Source organism: Cyprinus carpio, chromosome B4 (assembly GCF_018340385.1).
Source record: "Cyprinus carpio isolate SPL01 chromosome B4, ASM1834038v1, whole genome shotgun sequence".
NCBI classification, from domain to species: domain Eukaryota; kingdom Metazoa; phylum Chordata; class Actinopteri; order Cypriniformes; family Cyprinidae; genus Cyprinus; species Cyprinus carpio.
In genome coordinates this window covers 14,727,448-14,740,316 of record NC_056600.1, presented here as the reverse complement: position 1 = coordinate 14,740,316, position 12,869 = coordinate 14,727,448, and the positions used below count along the sequence as shown (strand labels likewise).

General features: G+C 37.8%; 2 protein-coding genes across 2 annotated transcripts in view; one reads left to right on the top strand and one right to left on the bottom strand.

The window, feature by feature from the left end:
• Positions 1-2,401: 2,401 nt before the first annotated feature.
• Positions 2,402-4,860, bottom strand: LOC109074544 (paired box protein Pax-4-like). Its single transcript, XM_042723032.1, is given in 8 exon segments — positions 2,402-2,815; positions 2,886-2,958; positions 3,094-3,176; positions 3,276-3,413; positions 3,537-3,627; positions 4,397-4,612; positions 4,683-4,826; positions 4,828-4,860. Coding segments are annotated over 8 exon segments (1,125 nt in total). The 3' UTR covers positions 2,402-2,468.
• Positions 4,861-9,444: 4,584 nt separating this feature from the next.
• Positions 9,445-12,869, top strand: part of snd1 (staphylococcal nuclease and tudor domain containing 1) — a 169,762-nt gene continuing 166,337 nt past the window's right edge. The window contains exons 1-2 of the mRNA XM_042722131.1: positions 9,445-9,727; positions 12,299-12,448. Coding sequence (XP_042578065.1) covers positions 9,650-9,727; positions 12,299-12,448 — 228 coding nt within the window. The 5' untranslated portion in view covers positions 9,445-9,649. The remainder of the gene's footprint in view (positions 9,728-12,298; positions 12,449-12,869) is intronic.

Sequence of the window (12,869 nt, the reverse complement as noted above, 5' to 3'; positions counted from 1 at the left end):
TGGTTTCCATTTGCTCAGATCTGATGTTCAACCCATGAAGTCTTTCAGCAGGTTGTGTTCAGGCGAACCATAGCTGATGAATGCAACCTTCTCTATGACCAATACAAAAGGACGTGTGAGGAAAAAAGGTCACGCAGACCCAAACCAATAGTTTCCTGTTTCCTTCAGGGAGCTGAAATCAACAGGGGTCAAAGGTCAAAGTTCGACCTGTTGAAAAGCGAAGTGAATTTATAAAGCAGTTATTTGAGTCAAACGGGAGCAGACAGACAGTATGTTGAAGCAATCATGGATGAAAGTCAGGAGAGCTTTCATGAATAAGCTATTTCAGCTCCAGCTCCATGATGGATTTTTGCCGCCATGCGAGGTTAAACTAATACACCCGATTCAATTAATCCAGCAGCGGCTGATTATTGTTGAATTAGATGTGTTAGTTCAAGGCTGGAACAAATTATGCTGTTGCAGAATCCCAGAGGACAAGAGTTGAAAACCACTGGAACAGACACAAGACGTCTGATCTTCTATAGGATTCTGATGTACAGTAACACACAGAGGTTTTGTGTTTAAATCAAGCGAAAACCACATTTCCACTCCAAACTCTCTCTGAGAGTAATCATTTGAAGTCATTTCTCTGCTTCAGTGGTTTGTTAACTGCCCGTATAATGACTCTCCTCAATCTTTTATTTATTTCTTAACATCTTGTTCATGAGTGGTGCATATTTTCTTTATAGAGTTTTCTACTGCTTGTGCATAGGGAATCTTATATTTCCCTAAGGGTTTATGTGTTTGAGCTTTCTAATGTTGAAAATAAACACTACAGTCTTTAGATTAATTGCATTTATATTAGAAATAAGCCCATGAGTTTGACCAAGGCATGTTTGTCAGCGTTGTCCAGACTCCCTGCTAGAGCTTGAAGCATTCTGGTTTGTGTCCAAGTGTTGATCTTGTTCATTCGCCGTGTAGAAGTATGTGAGTTTAGGCCAATGCTCACAGGAGAGATTTCTTACCAGATGAACTGACAGAGGTGGTCTGAGAAAGAGAGAGAGAAAGAGTGTGCGCTGAAGTATTTAGTATATAAGACATTATGTAAGTCAGTGTGGCTACTAGTGCCAAAGGCCGAGACTGCCAACGAAAACTGAATAGTCGGGGTTTGGCGCATGTACTGCAAACAGTCCAATAGGATTTTTATTTTTGTTTTGTACTTTTCTAAAAAACACCTATTTCTTAATTTTGTAAGCTGAATTGATTTTGCTGCTAAATGTAGAATAAAGGGGCCCTGACATATTTCTACACTGAAAAAGTCTTAATGAGCATTTTTCAGCTACACAAAAAAGGTACAAAATCTGTTACTGGGGTGGTAGTGGTACCTTTCCAAAAGGTACTCTTTTGTACCTTTTAGGTAATAATATGTACACTTAGATACTGTGTACCTTTAAGGTACCAATATGGATGCTTAAGGAACGGAGGTGTACTTTTTGAAAAGGTACCGCCCCAGTGACAGCTTTTGTACCTTTTTTTCTGAGAGTGAAGATATCTATAAAACATTGAAACAAGATACAGTAGATTCGCTTTAGAAGCAGAATAATATTATACCGTCAAATAATATTTACTTAAATTTAAAAATTTGTGTTAAAGAAGCATAACATTTATATAAAAAAATTACAATAATATATATATTTTTTTTAATTATGCAAAATCTTGGATGAAACATTATGCTACATAAATTATAAAAATTCAGGTCTTAAAAATGTCTTCAAAAGTCATAAATTGCCCTCCAGCAAATTATGGCATTAAAAATTCCTAAAAAAATAAAATAAAATAAAGACTTTAGTTCATAAAGTCATTGCATTAAATGTTGCATACACTGCAAAGAAAATTAAATATCTTCCTCAAAATGTGTCTTGTTTTCCAGTTCAAATATCTAAACATCCTTAAATATTTGGTTATAAAAGAGGTCTTAAAAAGTCTTAAAATAATATTCATAAGACCTGTGGAAACCCTTTAGAAATAGTCTTTTTAAAGAAAAAATATATAAAAATATATCCTTTTTTAAGAATATAAAATTATTTTATTAGACAAAAAAAAAAAAAAGACTAATTAAAAATGTTTTTTTTCAGTGTAGATTTTTTTTATTATATTATTTTTTTTTTTTTTTTTTGCTGATTATTATCTATTTTCATTGATTTGACAAATCATTTTTTATTTGAATGGAGTCAGACAGTCTTTAAGTTTCTGGTCCATTTAATTTTAAACCATTTCCTCATTTCCTTCACTTATATCATACAACCAAACTATAAAATACATGATTTGTTTTTAATAGACATAAGCAATACACCCCCCCCCCCCCCCCCCAAAAAAAAAAATAAAATAATAAAAAAAAAATACATTCCACAACAAGTGCCGTTATTTCTTTCCTTTACTGCCCTCTACTGTCCACAACATCAATGTTCATGAATGTTCTATTTTGGAATTCAAAACGTTGAAAAATTCTGTCCAATCCGAGATTGATGAGAAGTCCACCGTGAATGATTAGCCATTAAGATCCTTTCATCTGTGGCAAAGGGAACCAGTTGGTAAGATGATTCCTCATTGTCATGGTGGCACGGCAGCATCAAACTCTCTGTGCGATCCAATGGACATGTTGAATCAGCATTTGAGTTCAAATGAGCCAATGGGAAAGTGTTTCTGTCTCTGTGATGGGCCAATGGATAAGTGGATTGTGTGTGATGAGCCAAGTAACGATCCAATGAGCTGCCAGATGTTGTCGACAAAGAAATCAAAGCACTCCTACTTCCCAGAAACCCTGGCCTAGTTACACCTGAGAAAGATACACAGTTTACAATGCAGACTATGTAATTCTACAATGAATATGAGGCATCGGCACCTACCCAGTGATCCAAAGTCACTTGGTTCTTCCTTTTGTTCCCTCCTCATCTTCGCTCTGCGATTGGAGAACCAAACTTCAGATGGAAGATCAAGATCAAGTCAAACTTCTAACACAAGCCCCTTTAAATATATGTCTGCCAACTCTGGAAGCCTCTTTTTCATATGACAAATTTTGAGGATTTGTTAGCTCAAGTTTTAAATCTGAATTGCCTTTATAATGTTCTGTGGAAGGTTTGTCTCCTCAGACAGTTTTTCTCTGGTCAGAAGGTCTGGATAAAGTCCACGGATGAACTCTGAATGGCCAGAAATCAGAAGAGGAGATGTTATTATGTGTCTCAGTATAACAGCACACAGATGACTCTGAGCAGACAGTGAGAGATTGAAATCATCACCTTTCTCTAACCTCTCACTCTGATGTGCAGTGAAAGCTGTTCTTTTGCGATGAGAGGTGCCTCGTTGGTTTGTGTTCATTTGTTGCTGATTTGTCTGAGCTGTTGTGTGTAAACCCCTCTGCTTATCCACTTGCTCCTCTAGGGTGACAGGAAGTCAAAGTGGGAAGGTTAGTAGACAAATTGGTTTCAAGGCCTTCAAGTAATACATGTAGGACATTTACACTTGACCTGCATTCACCCTATAGCACTGAAACAGATTACCTGTGTAACTGTCTTTTACATTTGGATATGCACTGCTCATCGTGTCCACATCAAGATGAATCTTCTTAAGAATCCGGTTTATGGAAGACACCTGATGACATCATTGATTCATGAGTCATACACAAATTTTTCCTGATCAATAAGACTGGAAATGTTCAATACTTTTTTTTTTTTGTAGGCTGGACTAATTTGCAGAAAACGTACTACATGTAAATGAGTTTGTTTCTTCATCAGAAAATTTTAGCATTACATCACTTGCTCACCAGCAGATCCTCTGCAGTGAATGGGTGCCGTGAGAATAAAAGTCAAAACAGCTGATAAAATCATCACAATAATCCTCAGTCCATCAATTAAAGTGAAAAGCTGCATGTTTGTGAAAACCAAATTCATAATTACGATATTTCTAACCATTGTTTTTTTTTTTGGACTCTCATTCTGATGACACCCATTCACTGCAGAGGATCCAATTGTGAGCAAGTGATGTAATGCTCAGTTTCTCCAAATCTGCTCCAATGAAGCAAACAAACTCATCTACATCTTAAATGCCTTAAAAGTTAGTACTTTTTTCACAATTTTTCATTTTCCATCGTTTTTAAGAAATAGTTTGACCCAAAATTGAAGCTCTGTAATCATTTACTCACCTTCATGTTGAAGAAAGAAAGTCATACAGGTTTGGGCTGATATAAGGGTAAATAAGTGATAACAATTTTAATTTTGGGATGGACTATCCCTTTAATTTGATGGTATGTGTCTTTTACAGAAAATTTTAATCAACAGCAGCCTTTGATGTTAAACTTTTTAATATTTGATATTGACCTAGTAAAGAAAAATCAACCAAAATCAATCAAGTTTTAACCCACACTGGGGACTTTATCTCCAATGCAGACTCGATCTGTCGCCAGTTTTTGTCGGATCTCCCAGGCGAACAGTGCGGGGTTCTGCCGCTTGTGCTGCGCTATGATGGAGATGACATCAGGAGTCAGGAGTCTGGGTCTGCTGCCTCCCGTCGCTTTAGGACCAATGAACCCTGTGCGCTGAAATCTGCCCAAAATCTTACTGACGCAGCCGTTGGAGACCTGCACAGAGCACACTGGTAATCCAACTTGTTGACATTCGCATAAACACACGGTAAAGTGGGATCAATACCTTCAATATTCTGGAAATCTCACATGGTCTCACCCCTTCGTTCGCGAGCTCAATCATCAGTCTCCGTTTATAGACGGGCAGAGGACGGCCGTTCAGAAACACACCGCCCAGCTGATTCACACTCCCTTCCCCTGACACATATCCATACACACGCTACATTATTGCGAGGTTTGCGCATGTGTGATACAGTTGAATTTCTTACAAAATCAGCTGAAAAAAGGCGGTATAAATTTTTGCGTGTTTTGAGGTTACAACTTAATCAGGATATAATTTGTAGGTGCTATGTAGGCTTTAAAATATAAAAATTCACAATTCTAAATAAATTACAAATGTGTACTTTTTAAAAGGGTAACTCACCAATGTGTAGGCCTACCTTTTTTCTGATAGTGTTGAAAAGAACGGTTTTATGCGTCTTTGCGGTATAAACGCGGCAATATAAATGTTTTCATATAACATTTTTTTATGATTTATATTTTTTTTTTCTGATTTATATTTATTTTTTCAGCTCATTTTTCATCAGTAAAAGTTTTTTTTATGATTTATTGTTAACAAGTAGAATGTACAGTGCCATCTCTCACTATATAACAACACATTTATCAGTAAAAGTCTAACTTCAGTACAGCTTTGATTTTTACTAAGAATTAAGACAGCAATTACGCGGTGAAAATCTTTGGAAGACCTGTAATGATAATTGCAAACCTTCGTTTCCCAGATTTGCGCCGCACATCCCAACGGGCACCTAGTAACCTTGCAATAAAATCATCAAAATTATATTTTAGTTAACATTTGATGTAGCCTATTAAATTATAATGAAATCTACTGCGCGAGAGAGAGAGAGAGAGAGAGAGAGAGAGAGAGAGAGAGACACATTGCAAAAAGATTTAGTTAGAATTTGGTTAAAATGTGGTTAACCCTCTTCTTGGTGTTGTTATTGTTTTATTGTTATTGGTGGATGTGCGTGGCTGCGAGTGGCTAATCCCCACGCGTGACTTCTTATAACCCAGTGCCTTTGTCAAGAAGATGACGTACTGTCCACATAGGAAGAAAGTAAATAAAGACTCTCGATGGTGACTATGTGCTCACCAGTGATCACAAAGGTTGGTACGCAGTTTTTAGTTAAACGTTTTTGTATAGCAGTGTTTGCTGCGTCAACTACTGACCTTTTGGGCCCGCAGAATTTCACTTAACTGACCGCAGCATCAGAATTCGCTGTAAAAGGTGGAATAACCATAACATCTGTACAAAGTTCGCGCGCTCTCCATTTCATATTAAATACAGTTATTAGCTGGAAAAATGTTTTAGATAACTGACATTTATCTTATGGCAATGACGCACAGGACGGACCTCAAGTAGGCCTATACCTTTGCATTTAATTTAATGCAGCATACATTTAGAATCTCTCAAGAATTCCTATTGTCAGTGATTCACTCAGTTTGCATCAACGGGACAGATGGTTTCCTAGACTTACCGGTTCCATGCATGGGCATAAAGGCTATGAGAACAAATATTTAGTGTAGGTACAAAGTAGTAGACTTTTTTTTCACTTGAGGACTTAAGTTCAATTAGGTAAACCACACTTGAATCATAAATGCTTGGTGGGTTTGAATCATCCTGCTGAGCGAGCAAGTGTGGAGTGTGTGATTTCAGCACCACCCAGCGCTGAACAGGTCCCATGATGTTCTGACTGCCCACATATGAAAGTAGTCAGCCCCCAAAGCATAATTCTGAAATGTTAAACTCATTTATGAGCCTACAAGCCCCATTTTACTTATGTGATTCTCAAACGACTGGAGATTGAGGATCTCCGGCGGTCACGTGACTGGCGCATCTTTTATCCTTCCGCGCGACGACCGTAGGCTACAGTACACGTTAATCAGATTTAGTTCTTTTAAAGCAAACATTTGAAAACCTGCTCCAAAGACGACTGCCATATGGTAAAGTGCTTTTGATAAATCATAAATCCATAATGGTGCCCCTTTTATTACAATTTCTTTCAAGCATGAACAAATAGAGTCAGAGGGGCAAATGTGAACCAATTGTGGTTTTATTTATAAAAATAGTGAGTTGAAAACCCTCCCAGATGTCCCTTGTCTGGCCAGCAGATAAAATGTGTTGTAAAGGTTTCAAAGGAAATATTTGGAGAGCAAATATTAGCGAGAGAGTATCCACACAAGCCTCATCTTTGGTCCTGCTCAATGACTAATTGGGCATCATTAGGTAAATCCACACAGATCGAAGATTGTGGAAATAAGGTTGGATTTTAAAATGCCATATGGTGCAAATTACATATTAACCACCCCTTACAGCATAATAATAACTGCAGAACTGGACGGTCCGCATGTAAACGCGACGACCGGTTTGAACGCCAACATCTCCTTGCCAACGAGATGAAACGATAAATAACATATTTATTTATTACTTCAAATAGCTTTACGTTATTTTTGATCGTTTTAAAACGAAATGAATTAATGGAACGAGTAAACGCTTCAAAAATGAAATAAAAATGACGAAATCCTCTCTGTGCGCAAATTTGTCTGGCACTTTGGGAATGTTTACAGTTTGAACCTTTAAATCAAAACGATCCTGATATAATTATGGATCTTGTGCCATCAGAAATCAAGAAAGCAACCTAAATTATTAATATTTCCATGTTGTGCTCTGAATTATAGCACTAAACTCTGATATTGCACCCGCGTAAATGTGCACTTGGAGCTCTCCAAACGCGCACACGTGTTATGCACTATTCAAACAGCAATTCAAATACTGGGACGCAGCTTTAAATTAAGAGAACACGAAAATTGTTTTGTTGACACTAACTTTAAATCACGGAAATCTCCTTTTTAGTTCGCACTGTTTGCACCAAAGTTCATAGGTGTCTTACAAGTGAGAAAGTGCACTTTTGTGCCAGTGCAAGAATGCAAAATCTAATCTCTTTTCCTCCCCAAATCTGTAACCGAATTACTTATTTTTTTTTAAAAGTTGCACTAAAATGTTGCACATCCAAAGCTCTTGGTAAGTTGCACTAAAATGTTGTTGGTAAAATATGTACCCAGCATTTTAACAGTCGAAATACATATTTAATTTCTTACACAGTACCTTATATGATAATATGACCATATCATAGAAGTAATGATATCATGCGCATTTTTCTGTTTTATTGGTTGCAGGCTTATGCGAAGGGAAAATGTGTTTAGGTTCTCGCGCGCGCTTTGATCCGAGTGTTAATCGACAATGAACGGCCAATGTTTCAACAACTCCTTTATAACATAAAGAGATTCGGACTGGTCGTTTTATTAATCAAGTAAACTGACAGTCAAAAGGGTGAATTATAGTTGTATGGTTGTGGACGTGAGTATAAGTCCAGTTTATGTCCATATTGTAGTATGTCCAAATATATATCCGATTTGACTTCCAGTTCATATAATACGTTTATGATTTTTTTTTTTTTTTTTTTATTAGATAAAAATAAGTAGGCTATTGTAGAATAAACTATCATTTCATTTTAGCGCAGCATGGACTTTTCTACTTGTTCCAGCAGACTGATTCTCCCAGTGAATCTGGCTACTTCCTTTAAACATAAATTCATGATCTACTAATCACAAGAAAAAGGTCCATGTCTGCAAGGCGCGTTCGCTTCATTCTAAGCATAGAGACGCGGAATATTATAAATCAAGTAAAAGGTAATTTGTCAAATGGCGTCATCCAGTGGTCAGTGAGCACCTCCGCAACATTAACACTGTTCCATAGACAGACTGAGCTCTTATTTCATTCATACAGCATGTGTCTTTTCATTAATGTCGAATCATGAATGTCAGTCACGAAGCATGCATAATTATGAAACCCACCGAAGTAGTAACTAGCCTAATTAAAGAACGTAAAGTGATTTCAGTTTCGGTATCACAGTGACGCATTCAACATGTTACACACACTGTAATTATAATCATGCAGCTTTTACGTTATTACTTGTATGTTTTTATTTTATTTGTAAAAATCGAATTCCAAAATCCAAATTACAATTAATCAATATAACAATGTCTCATCATCATCTAGGCTACATCATCATCATCGTCATCATAGTAAATTATGCGGGAGACTCGAAATCTTATATATTTTTGTATTTTGACATGCTTTATGGATTGATAATAAAAAGTTTTATTTTCATGGCACTTACATTTAACAGAGAGTAAATGAGTCTTGTGATTTTTATGAATGAATTTCAATTTCAACTGAATTGTGAACAATCACTTTAAATTTCTGAGTTAAGTCTGACTGATTTTCATGTTGAACACAGAAAAGTATATATATATATATAAGAAAATAATAAAAAAGTTAAAAAATAGTAAAGTTAAAAAGAAATACAGAAAATAATAATTAAAGGGAAAAAAATGAACACAAATTCAGGGATAAATTTAATTACAATATCATTTTCTTCCTTTCTTCCTGCAGGTTTGGGCCTCCATGTTTACGTCTCCAGTAATAAGTCTATATCTAGGCATATATCTTCAGTGAACATATGCTTTTTCAAAGTCATATGCGCCAAATTATAGCCTCTAAAGAAAATAAGTATGAATGAAACAGTGGCCAAGTTAGAAAAATAACCCAAATGACTTGAAATGAATTAAAACTCTTAGACATTTAAGGGGGTGTGTTGTATACGTGCACACACTTTTTTCAAATCTGTGCTGACGTGTCGCACCTCCCCACTTACCGGATGTCATCACTCGCTTTCTAACGTCACAAGCAAATCGCCCCATTCAGCGCACGAGTGTGACGCGGTGACCGAGGAAGTGCAACATTTCGACGTGTACATCCTCACGCTGTGCTTCCGGTTAAGCCAAGCGTGATCAGTCGTGCTCGGTCTCTCTTCCCTTCCTCGGCTCACAGTAGAGGCGTCTCGTAGGACTCTCCCGGTTCCTTTACCTCTCTCTCTTCCCTCCCTAACGGAATACTCACTCAGCCCAGCGGACATGGCATCTGCAGTACCGGCACAAGTTCAGTCCAACCCAGCTCCAGCCCCGCAGCTGCAGAGGGGAATAGTGAAGACGGTAGGAGCGCACACGGGACACAAGTACTGGTCTGGGGGTGCTGGCTAACTCACTAATGCCCACGGCGAAGACTTCAAAAGTTCAGATCTTTTATGTCAGGCATGCATCGTGCAGCTTATTGCTTTTCCTTAAGCTCTTTTGACTTTTGGGGAGTCTTTCAGTTGTTTGCAAGAGCAGCAGAGATTGAGAGAAATTAACTGAGCGGTCTTCAGCTGTGATCCAGATGGCCAGTTATGCAACATTATATTCAAAGTTTCCTTCAACTTTTGACGTCTTTCTTTTGCTGTTGTAAGCGATGCCAAACATTGTTATATACCAGTCGCGGAGTCTAAATATTTTGCAGCTACAACTCAATATTTGTAAAGGAGGCACATATTTCAGAACAAACTCTGATAGTTTGTTAAACACTGTCTTTTATCAAAGCTGAGCTTTTTAAACAGTTCTAGAGTTTGTTCTACACTGATTTAAACTAAAAAAAAAAAAGCTAGGGCAAACCGCAGATTTGTGGTTTGGATGCGCGGATATCAATTCAATCTAGTAACTCGAAACTTTTGAGTCGGTTCACAAGAAAGATTCATTCTCTGATCGCCAGGTTGCAGTCTTTACGCCAGTAGGTGGCGGCGCATGAGTATTTTGTGCGTTATTATAAGAGCGTTTATTAAATCATTCACTTGCTCAACACGTTGCAAAGTGTTTTTACAAATGACAAAAATCAGGTCTGTTTTTTTCCCCCTGCATCCTGCAAAGCTTGACATTTGTCGGTATGTAAGTACTTGCGAGAGAGTTAATTCCTTGCGGTCAAAAGCCATTTTTACACCTTCACAGTTCTCAGTTCCTTCATCAGGCTTTGAATGCACTGAATAAAGCTGAAGAGAATATGGGTCCCTGCAGTGAATGAGAGAACGAATGAATCGCTTTCGTTCATAAACACCTGATCACTTAAGTTCAGAGTTCAGGTGTGTTCTGCTAGTCTGACCTGTGTGCGCTCGAGGAACCGCTCGAGCGCAGTTTTATGGTGGCGCTCGCGTGCTGCAGTGTTTCTGTGTTGCTGTGTGAGTGGCCAGCTTCCTCGGGCCCCCTTCCCAGGCCAGGCGCCGCAGTTTTGGACTGTTTACTTTGTCTGCTCTGGTGAGTGAAGGGGGAGCAGATATGAGAAACTGACACGTAGGTCTTAAAGCCAACCAAGAACTGTATATGGAGAAACACGGGACAGTAACGCGAGGGAGTCTGGACGTAAACGCTGCATGAAAACAAACTGGGACAGGCGTTATTAAACTCAATTATGAGTTATATTTAGTTTTTATGTTAATAATTTCAGCTGTTATTGTTATAACGGTCACTTAATGCTTCCATCAAAAACCTATCTTCGCTAGTTTAAAGTAGATACCTTATGTATTTGACGATTTTTTTTGTATTGATTTTATAGATAGAATCCATCATTAATAATTAATATTAATAATTGATTGTCAATATTATCAGCTCCATGGGGCTAAGATATCCCCCTAATAAAACTGAATTTCTGACACTTGCTTGAAATGGTTCCCATTGTAAGTTATTGTAAATGAAATGTCATGGCCTGTCTCATATAGCTTTGATTTCACTGTTTAAAACGAGCAGAGTACTTCCCAGTCTTGCTCAACGCCTTGTTGAATTAAAGCCTGGCGGATTTGGGAAATTCATGGATATTTTCCGCCCCAGACTGTGGTGACGGAGGTCTGTATGTTCTTCCATACAGTCAGTAATTAGGCAGGCCTTCTGCTCTCAAGGCCTTTCTAAAGGAAAGAATTAACTCTTTCCTGTTTGGCCTCCACTTTCTTGTTTTATTAGACATTTAATAAGTTTAGGTAAAATTTAACACAATCGTAACACTGATAACAATTAGTGTTTGTGACATGTGGCTTTGCATTTGAATGCAACAGGACTGAAGCAGAAATTTATTCATAAATTAGGCTTATGGCTAAAATGGACACAGAATCAAAGTTAGCATTCAATCAGTTAATGCAATCATTTCTTAATGGTGCTGATGTGTCTCAGGAGTTTGGAGGAACAGCAAGTGATCTGACGTTTTGATTGGATAAGCCACTCCTAGATCTCTGTAAAAGCTGTTTCTTAAGGCAAAAAAACAAGCATGATGAGACTTGTAAACATTAGTTCTGTAAAACATCTCAGAGAGCCAGCACTGATTCAGATGCTAATGTGAATACACATATTCATTGATCTCAGAGGGGCAAGGTCTCCCCTGAGTGTTTTAAGTTGTATTTGTTTAAGGCTGCTAAAGCTGAGGCGCCATGCTGTGATTAACACAGTAGTGATTGTTTGACTGATGTTATCTTTGGTTAGTGGGTGTAATAGTTGAACTATTGGCCAAACACAAACAAGCAGGTCCTAAAGGAATTACGGCCTTGATCAGATCCCTCAGGCATTCGGTGTTTGACTTGCAGATTGATTGTTTGTATCATGCATGCCTGTGCCAGTACAATTACAGCTCTCATCATTATTGACATGACTGGAATAATAAACTATTTATGAATTATTATATAAGCACTCACATTGATTTGTTTTTCCTTGCAGGTCTTGTCTGGTTGTGCTGTCATCGTTAGAGGTCAGCCGCGAGGGGGTCCCCCTCCAGAACGACAGATCAACCTGAGTAACATCCGAGCCGGAGCTCTCGCCCGTCGCGCAATTCAGGGTCAACCAGACACCAAGGACACACCAGATGAGGTAAACATCAACCCTGCATAGAACTGCTCTCTCTGGCCCTTGAGTTACTTTTTTTTCTTTTTTTTTTTAATGTTGATTAATAGTCTTTTTCTTATTTATTTACTTCGTTTACGCAGTCAATTTCTTTTGTGGGTCATGTTAACATTAACATAATTAACATAATAATTATATTATTTAATTATACCATTTTTCACCCCTTAAAGTCGGCATGAAACAGAAGTAGTGATTGTCTTTTTTTCTCTACTGTGACGTCTGTCTGAGTGAAACAGCATCTGAAATGAAAGGGCGGGACTTTATTTCATCCTTCAGGAAGTGGTTGGATCGTTGGAAGTTGGGGCGTTGCTAACAAAATCAAGGCAGATCTGAATGGCAGTTTGCAGTTAGTTGTGAGGGGATTTCTCTCCACTTGATTCACCGGCGA